This window comes from Plasmodium vivax, chromosome 12, assembly GCF_000002415.2.
Source record: "Plasmodium vivax chromosome 12, whole genome shotgun sequence".
Taxonomy (NCBI): Eukaryota; Apicomplexa; class Aconoidasida; order Haemosporida; family Plasmodiidae; genus Plasmodium; species Plasmodium vivax.
In genome coordinates this window covers 976,821-995,107 of record NC_009917.1, presented here as the reverse complement: position 1 = coordinate 995,107, position 18,287 = coordinate 976,821, and the positions used below count along the sequence as shown (strand labels likewise).

Below are 18,287 nucleotides of genomic sequence, written 5' to 3'. Positions count from 1 at the left end.
GTGCGATTTTTTTTTTTTTTTTTTTTTTTTCTTTCCCGCTTTTTAAAAAAAATGGCCACAAATCCACCAAAATGAACAGCAGCAAAATTAACGGGAGCGTGCCGCGGAAAGACAATAACGTGAAAGATGAGTGGAGTGCATACGAAAATTATGGTGCTGGACATGGGAAGAATAACCATGTCTGTGTGCACATCCACAATAACGTACACATTTTTTACAACGCTGGCGATGATTTATGTAGCATCGATAGGGTTATAAAGGCGTCTAGCAATAATGTAATAGACTTGGGCATATTTCAGAGTCAGAAAAGGGATGTGCAAGACATCGGACGAGTGAAGAACAGCTTCCACTTAAACAAGCCAAACGAGTTACACAGAGACAGTGGGTTACTTGCGTGGGAGAGTTGGTTCGACACTGGTGACGCAAATGTTCACGGCTGGGGCGGAGCGGGTTGCATTAGTGATGCGGCTCAGAGGTACTTTACCACGTCCAGTTGCAACAAAAGTGCTGTTAACTGCAGCCACAGCTGCTCCCCACGGAATGACACCAGCATCTCCAGTCATGTCAACCCAAGCAGTAGACACGAATTCGCCTCTGCTCAGCAAAACGTGCCATCTAACAAAAGTATGTCAGAAGGCTTTAGCGCCTCAAGGCATAATCACAACAAGCAGTATTTCGAAAAAGAGCACTTCACTAAGCAACTCAATTTTTACGATAATGACTCGAATGGGAAGAGCGCAAAGCTGACGGGAAAACACCGTCAGTTCAGCAACAACCACGATGGGAGCAGAATTTCCGTTTTGAAAACGAAAGACACAGGTGAAGTAAATCTGCAAAGTCTACATGCGGGTGGACCACACGAGGGGGGGAAGCATACACAAATTGTTAACATTCCTCATGGCAACCATCGCCACCATAGAAGTGACTGTGCAGTGGGGGAATTGCAAAATGGGAAGAGCGAGTTAAGTTATAACAGCGCTATAGACGCTTTCATGAGCGGAGAATATGTCACTTGTGAAAACTTCCGTTGCGACGCGGATGGTTTGGGAGAGCATTCCAACATAGGGGTGGTTGACAGTGCATATAATTTTTCGGACACTACGGAGAGGTCCAGCACCTTCGGAAAAAGGGAATTTACACAGGGAAGCTCGGCAAATAGTGCTGCCACAAAGCGAGACTTTCCTAGCAGTGGCGACTTGGATAAGCGCAGGAGACCACACGAGCAGGGGGAAATATTTTCTCCACGGAAATGGAGCGAGGTGGTAATTGGCCCAACTGGTAATCCCCCCGAAGGAAATGACAGATGGGAAAAAATAGAGAAATGGGAATTTCAAAAAAACAGCATGCACAGAGATACAAATGAGGGAGAAAAAATGCCGCACTTTGATGAACAGCTAATAAAAAAGGCGAACTTGCCCGGTACTCACTATGACCATATTCCTGGGGAGGAAAAAAAAAAAAAAAATTGGCTAGACAGCGAAAATGGGTCTTACAAGCTAAACGGTGGAAGGAAAGGGGAGAATGGGCCTACGCAGGGCATCAAACTAACGGAGAAGAGCACCACCGCAGGGGGGGTTGACGAGAATTTAATTTGTAATTGGGCGCTCGACACGTTTGAAGATGACAATTTAAGTTATGGCCGTGTGTGCAAATTTGATGATAGTCAAAATTGCCTGAACGGGTCAGGCGAAAGTTTCTACACAAATCGCCTGAACGGGTCAGAAGAAAGTTTCTACACAAGTCGCCTGAACAGGTCAAGCGATGTCCGTCCCACGGGTGACCCTCAAGGAAGCGGAAACATCGGGAGCTACTACATGGAAAACAAAACCCGCAGTATCCACAGCGAGGAGTGCCAAAAGGGGCATCCCGCAAACGGTGGAATTGACAATAATTGCAATAAAGTGTTACCTGGAAGGGGCGAGGAATATTTTCACGTCGAGCGAAATGGATGGAAGGAAGACAGTTTTTACCTGAACAGTCATAATTTTGAGCACATTTTTAACCAAAGTGCAAATCAGCAAAGTCCACGTAGCTGCTACGAAAAAGACTTGCACAGTGACGGTTGGCCGAAAAGTCCATTTTGCAAAAATGACGAGGCGTACAATGAGAACAATTACATACGCGAGGAAGATACATACGTTGAAAATAAAAAAAAATACATTTGTGAGGAAAAAAAAAACAACGCAAAAATGGACATGTTAAAAAAAGTAACGACATACGACCAAGTGTCATCATCAAATCGCGTTTTCACAGATGCCTACATCAATAAACAAATAAATGCAATTTTTGGAGATTGCAAAAAAGACGGTGATTTAAGTGAAGATAATATTGCACAATTAGTTCATGGCACTTTTGTGAGGGGGACAAATTTCCTATTTCGAAAAAGTATTGACATGGAAATTGAGAAAAAGGAACATATGAAATATAACCCCACCACGCTTTTGCCAAAAAATCAATTTTTAAAAAATAATTTTAACCATGAAAGTTACGACCATTCGCAAAAATTAAATGGCCACAATAACAACATATTGACGTTTAACGTTGCGCAATACTTCTTGGAGGATAACCATCACGAAAATTTTTCGTGCAAAAGCATTCACGTTGGGTCATATGAAAGTAGGAAGTTTACCAACGCCACTACCATCTCAGGACAGGGGCAGGGAAATGACTTGCAAGAATTTTTTCACTTTTGTGATCAAAGCCAAGTTGGAAGTGAACCGAGAGAACGCCAATTACATGACTTGCTCGAAATTTACGACAGAAACAATTACACCATTCCAGTTGAGGAAGCAACACAGGACGAATTTCTGGAAATCCACGATACCATTAATGGCACAGGGAGGAAAGAAACTAGCAACATGAAGGATGAATTTCGTGAGATCCATCACAAGGGGGAAGATTCAGTTTTACACGTCGAAGATGAATTTCGTGAGATCTATCACCAGGGGGGAAATTCTACCTTGCAGGTCGAAGATGAATTTCTGCACATTCGTGAGAAATTGCAAAGCAGTGGAGCTGGCCCCCAGGAGGACGAGTTTTTAGACATATACGACAAAATTGTTAGCGCGAAGAGTGCGCAGGTTGGTGAATCTTTGGAGATCGGTGGCGGGGGGGAGAGGCAGTGGCAGCAGCAGCAGCAGCGGCAGCCTGAGGGTTGGGGAGAGCAAGTGGTCGGCAACGCTGAGAGGGAGTGCTTGGAAAAGGAAGACCGCAATGGAGGTGTGCAAAGTGGGCAAATCGGGCGAAGTGAACAAATTGGGCAAACTGCTCAAAATGGACATAGCAACCAGTGCGACCAACTGCGCCAGAGCCGGGGAAGCCACTTTACGCCCAGCCACAATGCGAGGAAAAAGTTTAAGCAAAGTGAACCCCCCGATCTGTTGGAAGATCCCCCCCAGGGAAATAACAGCTCCGTGAGCGAGAGACCCAAAAGTTTCTCTTCATTCACGTATGCTTCTGGGAAGGAAGTGAACATAAATAAGGATGTGCTAAACGAAATGAGGAAAAAACTGTTCGGCGATGACGATGAGGGAGAAGGGTGCATTACCAGGGAGGCAATTCCGACCGAGGGAAGCACCCAAGTCAGACCTAGTAGCAGTCACAATTACCCATTTAGGAGCGTGCAGTTGCCCAGTGAAAGTGCCCCCCCGAGCAGTGGCAAGGAGCACAAGTCGTTCACGTACGCCTCTGGGAAGGAAGTGAGCATAAACAGGGACGTGCTGAATCGGATGCGGGAGACGCTATTCGGGGATGACCCCGACGTTGGCGAAATTAGCGCTGTTAGCGGCGTTGGCGGTTTTAGCGGCGTTGGCGGCTTTAGCGCTGTTAGCGTCCTCAGCGGCAATGCTAATAATAGTAGCAGCAACAGCCGTAACGGTGACGATGCGGGCGCGAGGGAGCGGCCGCTCGGCTCCTTCGCGTACGCCTCCGGGAAGGAAGTGAACATTAACAAGGACCTGCTAAGCCAAATGAGAGACAAGCTGTTCGGGGACGACGAGCACCATGAGGACGCCGCCGCCTCCCTAGACAACTTGAAAAAAAAAAAAAAACACGTGGATCTCATTTTCGGAAATGGGGATAAAACTGCACACAGAGATGAGCCTCAGTTGGGGTATGCCCCCCTCACGTTAGCACACCCATCGGGGAGGGAAGAAGACAAAGGGGTGGAGGAGGCGGAGAGTAGGGGGTCCCACTTTAGCAACGCGAACAAGGTGAATCTGCCTGATGGGTCAGAGGATGACAAGCATGTTATCGCAGAACAGAGGGGAATCAAAGTGGAAGAGGAGGTTAAGAAGAACGAAGAGAGTGAGAAACTGTCTGTATGCAGGGACCCCCAGTCGAAGGGCATCAAAGTGGAGTGCTCTCAAAAGGGCATTCCGCCAGGATTGAGGGACCAAACAGGAGGAACCCTTCACGAAGGGGTACGCGTAAAGGAAGAGGAACTGTACGAATCGGAGGGTTACAACGAAATTACAAACACGGAGGTGAATCTGTTGCACAGGGTAGAATATAAGGGCACCTCTGCAGAGGGTGGAAACGCTTCGAAGAGGAGAGTGGGCAGACAAATGTTGAGGAGTGATGTGAAGAGCAAAAATAGTTTTGTTAACCCGAGGAAGCGTAAGTTAAGCGAAGAAGAGAGCGGGGCGCAGTGGACTCACGAAAGGGGAGAAGCTAACCACACGAATGGGACAAATATCACTTCAACTGGTAAGCAAAACAAACAACTCGATTTAAGCCTCAACTTGAGGGACCACTTGAAGCTGATAAGAGATATCTACACCCTTTTGGCGAAGAGGAAAAGGTTAAAAGGGAACAGACGATTGACAAACACCCTCATGTATGTGAATGAAAATAAACGAGGGTGTACATTTAACTGGTGCGATAATGACTACTTATATTTTCTAAAAAACGAACAGCTGAATGAGTACTACACGGCTGACGTGACTGTCCTGTACGAGCTCTTCGTGCTGACCACGAAGCAGCTGAACATTTTCCATTCGTATGATTTTGCCTGGTTTTTGAAGAAGTTCAAGTTGGTAACCATGGCGCTGGTGCGTAGGTACACGAAGGAGCTCCACAGGAGGTACAACCTGGTGCGGGAGGGGGTACACAGTGTTGAGGGGGCACACAATGGTGAGGGGGAGGGGTCCCATCCCTGTAGAAGTTACTTCCACGAAGGGATAGCACATTTCGGGGAGATTCCCTCAGATTGCAGGAGTGAGGAAAAGCGCGCCCTGAAGAGGGAACGCGGCAGCGTCGTTAAACCGCTTCTTAAGGATGAGCGGCGTGAAGAGGGTTACACTACTCCCATCGCAGAGGGGTGCACCTATGGGGAGACACCGGGGGTAGGTCCCCGTGTGAAGAGTGAATTTTTGAGTGGGGATCTCCCAACCGGTTCGACCTTCCGAGGAGGTATGCATCACTGCGGGGTGAACATAGGGAATGGAGCGATTGGGACGGTCCTCAGAGGAGGCGTGCCCAGAGGAGACGTGGCCGGGCTGCCGCCCCTGCGCGAATTGGGACAAATTGGGAGGCCCCCCCAGCGCACGCTCACCATTCGAACCGTCGACGAGGTGGAGCCCCCCTCCCCAATCGAGTTCATGTTCAAACTGCTAAAGAGATACGTAGAGGAGAGAAAAAACAAAAAGTCCATCCTGCAGATGATGCAGGATAACACCGTGTCGTACAGAGTCCCCGTAAATCTGCGCGTGGAAAAAATTATAAAAAGAGAGGACAATGAATTTGTTTTCATTTTGAGTGACAATTTCGAGTACATACACTGCACTGCGAAAGATGCTTATTTAAAAAATCTAATCATGTCAAATAGAATAAAGCAAGGCAACGTGTTAAGGATTAATGCCCTAGATTTATACAAGACAGAGGAGCAAAACCAGAGTGAGGGCTGGAATAAGCCCGCCATGCTGTTTGCCCTTTCGAGCAACGACTTGATCGAAATAGACCAACAGAATCAGCTACGAGTAGGGCTGACAAAATATAGGGCCAAAAGAATTAAGCATATTGAGCACTGGGGGAACTCTTGCTTCTTTGTAGATGTAATAATCATCAGCAAGAGTGATTTTTCCTACGGGTTCTATGATTCCGTAAAGAAGAGGTACTACCTCCTACACAGCAATGTGTACGAGAAGATTATCTACAACTTGAGGCACGAAATGAGCAAACTCCTGCAGGAGGAGAACTTTCAGGAGGATGCTCGGTACACGAAAGTGAAGAACGACTTGAGCATGTTCCTCGAGGCCACTTCCTTCTGCGCCGTGCAGGCCATAGACTTCGCGGCCTGCGAGCGGATAAGGGGCGCGGCCTCTCTGGATGACAAGATCGAGCACGTCATCAACTCGCTGTGCCGGGTGAAGCTCGTCCGGGTGAGGCGCGGCAGAGAAGCGCAGATGAAAAGATGCACAGATGCGAAGATGCGAATAGGCAAAGATGCGAAGATGCAAAGATGCACAGACGCACAGACGCACAGATGGGGGACGCGTCACCCCCATTTTACACATACACTTATATGTTTTTTTTTTTTCTTTTTTTCCCCCCCAGATGGACATGGAGACGTACGAAGGCCTGCGGCGGGGCAGCCGCATCCAGCTGTTCAACGTGTACGTGCAAAAGTCAAGCAGGAACAACAAATTCAGTCAGGTGCTGGGCGAAGACATTATGGACGACTTCATTTACGAGACGTTCCAGGGGGGCAGCAAAGCTAACCACATGAAGAAGGCAATCAATTATGACTCTTTTGAGTCCCACTTTTTTAAAAAGGAGATGGAGGGAAGGAATGGGGCTAATGGAGGAAGCAACCCGGATGATCGCCCAGATGGCCACCTAGATGATCGCCCAAACGACCAATCGGATGACTACCCATATGACCACCCAGATGACCGCCCATATGACCTCCCGGATAACTACCTGCAGAACCCATTCAGCGGGTTCCTGGGGAGAGGCAAAAAGTACTCGCCCATAGTCCTTCAAGCCACCCACGCCACGTACATCAATTTGGATGACAAGTATAGGAGCAAACTGTTCGAAGAGCTTAACGACGGGGTGGCCTTGCAGAGTACCGCACAAGGGAACCAATCTGGAAGGAAAAGTCAAATCAAAGTTAAGAGAGAGGAGCAGCAGGTCTGCTACCCGTCGTTTATCTACACAAACGTTTTTAAAATCCCCGTTTTGTCGAGGATCCACATGGCCCTTTTGAGAAACTACGCCAAGATGAATGCGAGCGGGAAAAGTTTCTACTACGATTTGATTCAGGGCAATTTCTACACCCTCTCGGGGGTGATAGTGCACTACACGGACGTCGAAATGAAGGTAAACTGGGATGATCGGGTTGAGCGGGATGATCAGGATGAGCAGATTGAGCAGTATGTGGGGGGGAGGGCGAACGCAAAGGAGAGTCCTGCACCCGCACGTAGTTCCCCCCCGTCATATACACCCACATGGGAGGCACCCCCAACGGCCCACCCATCAACGCCTAATCATTTGTCTCACGTTTTTCAAATTGCCCAATTGTCACCTCCACACACCCTCCCCCACGCCACCCCTTCAGGAAGTTGTCGACTACGCCTGCGCGGAAGACAAGAAGAACATTTTGTTTTACAAAGTTTTTCTCCTGACGTCCAACGGAAACCTATGCTGCGTAAACATTTCAATGATTTCTCCCGACTCCTTAATCTCGACGTACAGGAAAGACTTCGAGTGCAAGGAGAGAGAAATGCTTAAAAAGATGATTCACGTCCAGCATGTAGAGTCCAGCGGGGCTCAGAAGGGCGGACAGAAGAGGGGCCAAGCAGACAGCAGAAATGCGGCTAACAATAATGGGAACCATTTGTACAATTACTTGTACAAGGTGGAGAGAAAGAACAAGGAGAGTGCCTCCAAGGAGGACGTGGCCAACAAAAATGTGGACGTTTTTATATTTTTTAAAGATGTGGAGTTTATCAATTATGATGAGAAGTACGACATTTACAACTTCCGATCGTACAACCACCCGGTAAGTGAAGATGCGCTAGCGGAGAGGGAGATGGGTGTGCCGAGATGTCACCTGCTGATGTGCGTTTGGTTGGGTAGATTGTGCAGGCGGCCTTCTATTTGGCGTTCCCATTTGGCGTTCCCATTTGGCGTTCCCATTTGGCGTTCCCATTTGGCGTTCCCATTTGGCGTTCCCATTTGGCGTTCCCATTTGGCGCTTCCATTCACCCCTCCCATTTGGCACTTCCATTCACCCCTCCCATTTGGCACTTCCATTCACCCCTCCCATTTGGCACTTCCATTCACCCCTCCCATTTGGCACTTCCATTCACCCCTCCCATATGACACTTCCATTCGCCCCTCCCATATGACACTTCCATTCACCCCTCCCATATGACACTTCCATTCGCCCCTCCCATATGACACTTCCATTCGCCCCCCCTCGCAGCACTTTCACCCCCCGAGGCTGTACTCGAACGAGTTTGAGCACACAAAAAGGAGCATAGCCGAGTTAATCAGAGGGAAGTACATCGAATGTGAAAAGAACAGACTAGTCGTGAAACTATCCACCAGCTGGAAAATAAAAATCGAAAAAGACAATCTGCCCTGCATGCATTTCTTTTATTTGCTTATTTACTCAAAATCGAAATCCATTGAATTGACTGGAGTTCGTCTTAAGAACAATTACTTGTCCGCCTTCTTGAAGAACATGTGGACTGTGTTTGTAAAGTAACCTTTTGTTATCCATGTGTATTTGCTTGCCATTGCTAGCACGCGGCTGAAGGGTGAAAAGGCCGTCCGAACTTGCGCGGGCCCAGCGTAGAGGCGCATTCCGCAGCGTTTATTTGGCCCCTGGAGGGCGCGTCGCGCACGTACAAAGAGATATACTTATGCATATATATATACATTTACATATATTTATTCATGCAGTACACATATGTACGACCACTTCACGTTTGCCACTTTTTTTTTTTCGAGTGCCCGTGTGTGTTAAGCTGCGCGCTTGTGCAGCGATTCGAAAATTAACCCCCAATTTTGACGTGACCTGCTCAGCATCGCGTAGATCTGCGCAAGTGTTTTGCCGCCGTTTTGTTTTTATTTTTACCTTTATTATTATCATTATTATTGTTAACCGGTTTGTTGTGTGTAAAAAGAAAGGTGCCCCCCGTCGAGGGGAGGAGTTTAAACTGCGCTGCAATTTGTTCTGCGTCCTCTTTAAGGCAGTTTTTTTTAGATAAATTGCGCAGAAAAAGCAGCAATGTGTATTAACGTGCAGGTGGATGAAAACTCCTGTTACTTGCTTTAAATCGTAATTAATGGCTAGCTACCTGTCCGTTCATATTTTTTTTTTTTCCTACCAAATGTGCAGAAAAAGCAGCAATGTGTATTAACGCGCAGGTGAATGAAGGCCCCTTTTAGCTGCTTTAAGTCGTAATTAATGGCTAGCTACCTGTCCGTTCATATTTTTTTTTTTTTTTTTTTTTGCACTCGTTTGTCAAAACGACCGACCGAACTAACACATCCGTTGTGTAAACATTTTAAGGGGGCGCGAATTGGCACTCCCCGAGCGAGTCTCTACAATGTGGGGTTATTATGCTGTGTACATATAAGCAGAGGCATACGCAAAAACATCTATGCACGTGTGCATAAGTCTATTTGTGCATGCACAAGGAAACGCACTGGGTTAAACGAAGCGCGTCACAACTGATGATAATGGGCGACGAGGTACAAAATTTTACGGCGCGCAGGGCACACATGGCACACATGACACACATGACACGAAGTGGTACATGTATTTTTGTTCCCCCTTTGCCAAAAGGGGAAGCACAACAAAAAGGGAAAGGACATGTTCACGTCTTTTTACATTAAAAAAAAAAGTAACAGCAATGACGATGACAATAATGTGTAACGTGTAAAGTAGCACCATTGCGTATCCTCACTGGTGCGTGGTTTCATTCTGAACAAGTGACAGAAGGGGGGTTACATATCAAAGGGAAATAAACTAATAAGTTGAGAACACGTGCAAGCACATCCACATGAGGGGTCATTATAGCATTACATAAACAGCTGAACGAATGTACATGATAATCCCTTGTTCAGTGTGTTAAGAAGAATTAATAAGTTGCAAAAAAAAAAAAAAAAAAAAAACATAAAAAAAACTATACATATGTGTATGTGTATGTGCGTGTGCACGTATGCACGCATGCATGTTTGCACACACACGAGTTGGGGGGACAAAAGATGCTGACATAAAAATGTTAAATTAGGGTTTGATGTCCACAGCATAACGCTGATGTGAAGTGCTGTCAAAAATGGGGGGCAACCCGTCAAGTTGCCTCTACATAATATATGTGCACGTTCGTACGTACGTAAGAAGCTTACGTGTGTGCCTACCCATTTCGCCTTTCAAATTAAAAATATTTGCGCGCAGAAGGGCATTTCATTGAAAACGTCACTTGCAGCAATGTCGCGGGGGGTATATGGTGTGTCCCCTGTGCCATCCTGTTTGTGCAGCTTCTCTATAGGTGGGTCTTGTGGGGGCGCACTTTGCAGGCGTCAGTTCTGCGCAGCTCTCCTTCTCTTCGGTCGCACATGGGGCAAGTATATTTTTTTTTGAGCGTGCACTTTTGAGTGTCAACACACCTTTCCTCTCTGCTGACGAGTCCACGCATGCACAGTTGCACATGCGGAACGCTTTCGGACTGACGCAAAATGCACACTTGGCGAATTCAAGAAGGGGGAAATAAAACGCCATTTAAAAAGTTGTAAACAGCGACTAAACATTAAATCAGAGTTTCAAATATTTAACAAATTGGGGGGAGGGGCCGCAAAGAGGTGGAGCCGTCCACAAATGAGGGCATGCATTGCTAAGCAGACGGGCAGATACATAACTCACGTGGGGTCATCCCATGTGGGGTCATCCCATGCGGGGTCATTACACATAGGTACAAACGCAGAAAAGACTGAGGTGCGTCACCACCACCCCACCGGCACAGCGAGCGAGTTAATTTTCCCCCCCATCAGAAAGTTCAATATCACTGCATATATCCTTGTCATTATTTTCGTTCTTCATTTTTCTCACTTGCCAGTTCCACGACTCAATACCCTCCCCTGCCCTTTTATTTTTTAAACAAATATAATCCTTATCGCCATGCAGTTTGGCTAGCTCGCTATACGTAAACGATTTATCTTCATATTCTTCCATCGTCATTTTGTTCGTTACAAATACACTGCTCTCCTTTTCCATCAGAATTTTGTCATTTTTCATATTTATAATTCCATGGATTATGCTCAGGATGGAGATTGCCGTGAAGAACATGAGGATTAAAATGGTAAACAGAACTGTGAATTCTGTGTTCAGCGGTTTGAGTGCTTCTATGTACGGCTTGAAGATGTTCCACTTGGCCATCCCCTCCTCCAGCAGGGTGTTAATTTTGACGTTCTGCAAGGGGGAAAAAAAAAAAAAAAATAAATAACAAACAACAAACAACAAGCGACAAATAAATAAACCGCAAAGATGTGCGAAACGTGCGAAGCATGCAAAGCGCGAAATGTAATGCACGGGGCAAAGTGGCGCGATGGGTCGGTTCCGCTAGATCCGAGCGCGCGGACGACGTGACCCTCCCCGGGCCTTACTATCAGCGCCACGGTGATCATTAAATTTTTGAAAGCCGGCACGTCCTTTATCAGGGCGACAAATCGGAGCTTCAGTGCGCTGATGGCCTTGATGATCGCGTGGTCCTCGTCCAGGTGCAGGTGCAGGATGGTCACTGCGGGGGGGAGGAAAACGAGGTATGAAAAAGGCGCGAAAAAGGTGCGAAAAAGGTGCGAAAAAGGTGCGAAAAAGGTGCGAAAAAGGTGCGAAAAAGGTACGAAAAAGATATGAAAAAGGTACGAAAAAGATATGCATGAGGTGGTGCGAAAAACCCGATGTGTAACCCGATGTGTAGCTCGAGTGAACAGCGCGAGGGCCGCCCCAACCCGCTTCCAATCGGAGCACCCACCTATCGCCACGATTATGTACAGTACAGCCATGACATTGGAAAGGATGTACATCACGCCGTCTTCCTCGTTGTTGGGATCTGAGTGCAGTTCCTCCTTCACACTCGTGTCATGCGTTTCGTAAATCTGCGGAATGTTTGCAAAAAACTTCTGTTCCTTTTTGTTGCCACTCTTGCTGTTGCTGTTGCTGTTGCTATTTGTGGCTCCGCTGTTGTGATTGCTGTTACTATTACCGTTGCTGCCGTCGGTGCCACCACTGCCGCCCCCGCCGTGACCATTGTTACCAGTCCCATTTTTTTTCTTCAAGTTCTTCAAATTAGCGTCAGTTTTATTTTTCTCATTCCCCTTGTCATTAGCCTTTTTCGTGGACGACTTTGTGCATGTGTTGCTGTCAAAGGAGTCGTTATTCAACATGATATCGTCGCTAAAGTTTTCGATGGTTTCCATCAATTCTATATCCTCTCTCGAGTTTCTTTTAATTTTATAATTTTCCCTAAATAGAGTTTTGTTCAGTTGGTTCATGTGCATTTTGTTTTTTACCGACATGGTGTTTGAGAAAAAAAAAAAAAAAAGAAATTCCCAATGGAAACGGGAGGGACGGTCGCGGTGTGGTTGGCGGTGTGACTGGTGGGGTGACTCGCGGTGTGATTTGCGCTGGGCCAAATGAACCAGTGGTGGCCGAAGCGAATTGGCGAGGAGATGTTGAAGAGGGAAAGGGGGGGTGCCGGCCTAATTGGAAATTTTGCGCGAACAAAATTTGCGGGCGTGTACGGAAGGCCGTTAAAAATTGCACTTCCTTTGTCACTATGTTGTCACTCTGCTGCGACTTTCTGCGACTTGGCTGCCACTTCGCCCGTCCGGCCGACCGCTCCTTTATTTTTCACGAGTTGGCAAATCAGGTGTACGCGTCGGTGTACATAACTGGGAAGAAGCTTCACAAAAATGTCCCCTTTTTTTTTTTTTTTTTTTTTTTTTCACTCTGCCTAAGTGAACAAATACACACTGGTGGGGGGATTTATTTGCTTGTTTTTTTCCCCTCGGGAAATAAAAAAATGGAAAAGTAAAAAAATGTAAAGGTATAAAAAGGTACAAAGTGAAAAGGCACAAATGTCAAAAGGTGCAAATGCCCAAAGGGACAAATGTGCGAGTGTGCGGGTGACATGCACAGCCGTTCCTGCGTAAACTCCTTTCACTGCGCAATTGCGAGTGGTGTAACGTGGAAAAATGGTGAAGCGGAAAAATGGTGAAGCGGAAAAATGGCGAAGCGGAAAAATGGTGAAGCGGAAAAATGGCGAAGCGGAAAAATGGTGAAGCGGAAAAATGGCGAAGCGGAAAAATGGTGAAGCGGAAAAATGGCGAAGCGGAAAAATGGTGAAGCGGAAAAATGGCGAAGCGGAAAAATGGTGAAGCGGAAAAATGGCGAAGTGCGAAAAAAAAGGCAAATTGTAAAAAAAGGCGAAGTGGAAAAATGGGAACTTGCTTAGTCAACCATGTTGACACTTTACACCTGCCGCTTACCGCTTACCGCTTACCGCTTTGCACTGGGGAAAAAATGCACGCCCAGTTGGGCCAGCGCGAGGGGGGTGACCGGGCACGAACAGGTGTACGCAGCAGTGAACAGGTGTGACTAGGCGTACGCAGTGGTGAAGCGAAGCCTCTCATCTTACGCGCCGCGTTCGCCCGGCCCGCATGCGCATGTGATGTTAGTGTGCCATGTGTGTATAACTGCCACGCGCGTGCTTCATTTTTTTTTTTTTTTTTTTTTGCCCCCTCAGCGCTGCTGCAACTCGGCACAAACGCATACGGGTGTGTAGCAACCCCAGGTGCACGTGAGCGGTTCGCCGCAGCGTAGCCCAAGTGCACCGCGTAGAGTTGCAAAAAATGGGGAACAAAATGGGAAAAAAATAGGGAAAACACGGTGAAAAAATGGGGAAAAAAGCAGCGAAGCGTTGCTCTTCCCAAAGGCACGCACAATGGTACACATGTTCCTCCCCTGCCGCTCCCCAAAAGAATTTTTCGCTCTCTCGATTTTAACCAGCGAAGATGGGAATGCCTCAGAAAAGGTGACACTAATGTGTTTGTTTTTTTTTCCTCTCTCTTTCTCCCCTTTTCTTTACATCCTCGCCGATCTTCTTTCGCTTCGCCACCCCACGTCCGCATACGCAGCAGCAAATGGCAGCTCATGGCAGCACGTTGCATCACTTGGCAGCGTTTCCTCGAACCGGCGCAGAGTAACCGCCCACGGGGGACGCCCCAAACCTGTCAACAGCGCAATGTAGCGTAATTTTTTGTTCCCGCGTCTGCTCACCCGCTGCGCATGTTACATGTGCCTTGTTAGACCATCTCCTCATTTGCACGGAATGACTAAAAGGCGGCCACACCTTTGGAGGAACTCCGCTTCAGCGAGGCAGCAACAATGGGAGAGGCGCCTCATTTTGCCGCGTTGCCCGTTGCAAACGCGGTGGAGTTAGGACGAATCGGCTGATGCCTGAGGTTCATCACGCAGCGAATGAACAGCTAATGCGCAGGGGATGAACAAACGGGGGGGGACTCCATTCCGATAAAGCGGCCACCCGTCCGTCCTCCCCATCGTTCTGAGCTCACGACTGCCCTCTCGCGCGTAGGGCGGCGAAAATGAATTGAACGGTTTGTCCGTTAGAGTTTGCAAAAGGGGGATACACATGGCACGTAGGCGCATATGGCACATATGGCACATATGACACATTTGAAAAATGGGGCAAAAAAAGGCGGCGAGGAGGGGCAGCGTGACTGGGCTGCTTGGAAGGGCTGCGTGACGGGGCTGCCCCGCCGCCGGCACAAACTGAGACAAACTCGCTGCGCACGCGGGGTCCATCACTCGGCGCGCGGTTGAAAAAGGGGGGCAGTACCGCCAAGCTCACCTCGTGTGGGGCCTGCAGAGGGGGAGAAGCGTGGCGGGAGTAAAAACCGCCCCATAACTGCTCGCAACTGCTCGCAGCTGCTGGTAACCGCCCCCGCTAGGAAGACTTGATGCGGCTGCTGCGCTTCAGCCGAACCACCTTGGCAATGTAGGGAGTGATCAAAATGGTAATAACAATGCGGACGGGTTCAGTCACCTTGGAGGCGATGTAAGCGAAAAGGAGTTCGCCCCAAAGAGAATCAATTTTTTTCTGCAAATTGTCATCGACATATTTAGTTAAGTGCATCTTTTCAGACCAATACGTTACGTCCGATAGGGAGATGTATTTGAAGTGAACGAAGAAGTAGCAACAAGAGAAGGTAACAAAGAACACAACGAAGTAGGTCCCTAACCCTATGTAGCCATATTTTTGGAAAAACCTTTTTACATTTATTTGTGCTAGTCTCGAATTCGTAATTAATTTCTTTTGCAATTCTAGCAACTTTTGCTTTCTTATTTTATATTTTCTTTTTTCTTCATAGTATATGTCAACGAAGGACCTTTTTTTGTTTTTTTTTAAAAGCTGCGAGATTTTTGCCTTGGCATTCATGATGGCTTTCCTGTACGTGTGTTCATTTAGGCTTTCCATTGGGATTCCCTTTACACTTCCATTTAGGTTTCCCCTCTTCAACTGGTACATGGAGAGCAGCGCGTTTATTTTGCTCTTTTCCGTTTTTATCTTTTTGGAAATCATTTTGTAGCTCTGCTTGTCCCTCAGTTTGGTTAGTGCCTCCTTGATTTTCTTCGTCAGCAGCAGGGAGTGCGCGTTCTGCAGGTGGTTCCCCTTGGGGTACTCGCGTGGGGAAGCTCTGTCTCCACTGGGGTACTCACGTGGGGTAGCTTTGTCTCCACTGGGGTACTCACGTGGGGTAGCTTTGTCTCCACTGGGGTACTCACGTGGGGTAGCTTTGTCTCCACTAGGGTACTCACTTGGCTTGGCTTCTTTCACTGACGAATCTGCCTCACCATGTGCAGGCTTCCCCTCTTTCGAGACGGAATTAAAATTTGCACCCCATGATGTCCACTTCTTATTGGTGCCCACCAGGACTTTTCCCCCGTTGAGTCTACCACTGTAAAAGGGGTGGCTGCAAAAATTGCCACCTCCACAGCTACGCCACGCACCACTCAAAAGGGGGGAGGGCCTACACAGGTGGACGTTCCCACCGCTTTGCCAAGCACCCCCATGTTTATACCCCCCAAACGGGGATGAAATCACTGTGGGTTGTGGGCCACTCTGAAAAAGCCTCCCTTCATGTCCTGTAAAACGGGGGATGCAGGAGGGAAAAAAATTATTCTTCGTAAAATGGGCTTTATTAAAATGGTTTCGAATCATCCCCCCTCGAGAGACTCTCCATACACTGATGAACACCATCTCCTTCGGTTGGTTCTTCTCCTCAGGGCTGCCTCCTCTCGGCAGTTTTCTTCCGCGTGCATTCGTCTTATGGGGCTGCCCCTCAAGCGGGGGCCTCCCCGTGAGAATAGGTACGTATGGGCAAGTATTTATATGTGTGTATTTATCCGTACGTACGTATGCATGTGCAAACGCCGCGGTCGCTCACAGTGGCGTGGCCCTTTCCTTCCTGGGGGTCCGCGCACAGCCATCTGTGATGGACGTCCCTCCCCACACGTGGCAACTTCCAATGCTGCCTTTTTTTTTTGCCCCTCCTTTTTCACAACTTGAGGAGTCACCTCCTCGTTCGTTACTTCCCTTTTTTTTTTCTTCTTCTTCTGCGTCCCCCTTCTCTCATCAAGTGGGCGTTAAAACGAGGCAGCAAAACTGCTCGTATAAAATTGTGGCAACACAGCTGCTGCTTCTTCTTTCCAGTTGAGCATCTCAGCAATGCTTGTGTTAAAAAAAAGGAAAAAAAAAAAAAGGCGTTGCTTCGATGTGCCACGTATACCAGCTTATGTACGCTGTGGTGCCCATGCGGAGGTCGCCCACGCGCGGGTGCCTCACCTCTACATGCAACGGTCACCTCTGTTGAAGTGGCCCCAATATGGTGCAGGGGAACTTGCAGGAAAACTTGCAGGAAAACTTGCAGGAAAACTTGCAGGAAAACTTGTAGGAAAACTTGGAGGGGGGTTATTCCCGTTCGATCCTTCACTTGAATTTTTTTTTTTTTTTTTTTTCAAAGTACAAAATGGGAAGTTGCCCTTTGCGCACGGTTGGCTCATACCGTTGTAGAGGGGGAAAAAAAAAAAAGTAAAATGGTCCAACTGCTGACGTTATGCAGCGACGCGGCATAATTTTACCCCCCCTTAGCACTGCTTACACCATCGCCAGAAGACAAAACGAACACCTCTGTTGCGGTGCGACACGGCCCATCGGACGCGGCCTTACCACTGCTTTACCGCTTTACCGCTTTACCGCTTCACCGCGGCAATGCAACCGGTTGAGAGAGACCCCACAAAGGGGCCAACCTGGCACATCCGCTTAAAAATTTACAAACCCGGCAGGGGGTAAAAATGGAGAAGGTTGCTACGGAGGGATGTTTTATAATTAAAAAAATAGGTAAGAAAAATGGAAAAATTAAAAGGCAAAATTAAAAGGAAATAAAAAAGGAGAAAAATTAAAAGAATCACTTATGGTGGGGAAAAAAAAAAGGGGAGGAGAATTCGCAAACGTGCACGTGAAGAGCGTTCAACCCCCCGCTGTGGTGGGAGGCGCGTCCATTCGACTGGAGCTCGCCCACAGCAGGATATACACCCATACACACATGTGTAGCTCCCACGCGCTGCAAATAGGCCTCCGCGTAGACTAAAAAAAAGAGGGGCCACCAAAGGCCCACAAAGGCGCTCATTCGAACGTGCACATATAGGCACGATTGCGCAATAGCACAATGGCACAATCGCACAGTGACGGCGCGCTCCCGTGGGAAACTCGGCAACCAAAAAAATTAAAAAAATAGAGATGAAGCAAAAAGGAGCAAAAACGGAGCACAACAGAGCACAACAGAGCACAACAGAGCACAACAGAGCACAACAGAGCAACGTGGAGTGAAGCCCCCCTGGACGCCTTCGGCATGAAAAACGATGTACAGGCGCGTCCCCCGCGAAATGACCACATCTGTGCATGTAGGAAAAAGAAAAAAAAAAAAAAAATGCTCTACCCATGCGACACATTACCTTGTTACAAAAAAAAAAAGAAATGAAGATTCAAACGAGGGAACGTGAAAAGGGACATGTGGGTCTGGAGCACGGGGAACTGGCCTCAGCACAGCTGCATCGACAACGGTGCAGCAGCATAGCGTGCCCCCGTGTGACTGGTCCGCCAGAGACCCAACCCAGGGGAGACCCCTCCTAGAGCCACCCCTAAAGCCACCCCCACAAAGGCTTCCGCCCCACAAACGCTTCCGCCCCACAA

General features: G+C 47.8%; 3 protein-coding genes across 3 annotated transcripts, besides 24 other annotated features; 1 reads left to right on the top strand and 2 right to left on the bottom strand.

The window, feature by feature from the left end:
• Positions 1-34: 34 nt before the first annotated feature.
• Positions 35-8,716, top strand: PVX_082360 (hypothetical protein, conserved; the record flags this gene model as incomplete). The annotated part of the gene is made up of 4 exons (XM_001614023.1): positions 35-6,380; positions 6,556-7,380; positions 7,562-8,005; positions 8,432-8,716. The coding sequence occupies exons 1-4, from the start codon at positions 72-74 to the stop codon at positions 8,714-8,716; spliced, it is 7,863 nt and encodes a 2,620-aa protein (XP_001614073.1). The 5' UTR covers positions 35-71.
• Positions 1,207-1,230: a microsatellite.
• Positions 2,535-2,574: a microsatellite.
• Positions 2,900-3,033: a microsatellite.
• Positions 3,468-3,487: a microsatellite.
• Positions 3,768-3,799: a microsatellite.
• Positions 4,367-4,418: a microsatellite.
• Positions 4,767-4,790: a microsatellite.
• Positions 6,159-6,201: a microsatellite.
• Positions 7,597-7,616: a microsatellite.
• Positions 8,717-10,204: 1,488 nt separating the features above from the next.
• Positions 10,205-10,384: a microsatellite.
• A 219-nt stretch (positions 10,385-10,603) lies between these two features.
• PVX_082365 (hypothetical protein, conserved) lies at positions 10,604-12,531 on the bottom strand (the record flags this gene model as incomplete). Its single annotated transcript, XM_001614024.1, has 3 exons — positions 10,604-11,425; positions 11,620-11,753; positions 11,988-12,531. 3 exons carry the CDS (start codon positions 12,529-12,531, stop codon positions 10,988-10,990), a joined length of 1,116 nt encoding a protein of 371 aa, XP_001614074.1. The 3' UTR covers positions 10,604-10,987.
• Positions 10,991-11,024: a microsatellite.
• Positions 11,169-11,191: a microsatellite.
• Positions 11,323-11,365: a microsatellite.
• Positions 11,637-11,666: a microsatellite.
• Positions 12,232-12,406: a microsatellite.
• A 2,450-nt stretch (positions 12,532-14,981) lies between the features above and the next one.
• Positions 14,982-16,357, bottom strand: PVX_082370 (hypothetical protein, conserved; the record flags this gene model as incomplete). The annotated part of the gene is made up of 2 exons (XM_001614025.1): positions 14,982-15,987; positions 16,281-16,357. The coding sequence occupies 2 exons, from the start codon at positions 16,355-16,357 to the stop codon at positions 14,982-14,984; spliced, it is 1,083 nt and encodes a 360-aa protein (XP_001614075.1).
• Positions 15,444-15,469: a microsatellite.
• Positions 16,299-16,323: a microsatellite.
• Positions 16,358-16,807: 450 nt separating the features above from the next.
• Positions 16,808-16,993: a microsatellite.
• Positions 16,812-16,833: a microsatellite.
• Positions 16,886-17,038: a microsatellite.
• Positions 17,039-17,305: 267 nt separating this feature from the next.
• Positions 17,306-17,327: a microsatellite.
• A 664-nt stretch (positions 17,328-17,991) lies between these two features.
• Positions 17,992-18,134: a microsatellite.
• Positions 18,135-18,140: 6 nt separating this feature from the next.
• Positions 18,141-18,245: a microsatellite.
• A 7-nt stretch (positions 18,246-18,252) lies between these two features.
• Positions 18,253-18,287: a microsatellite.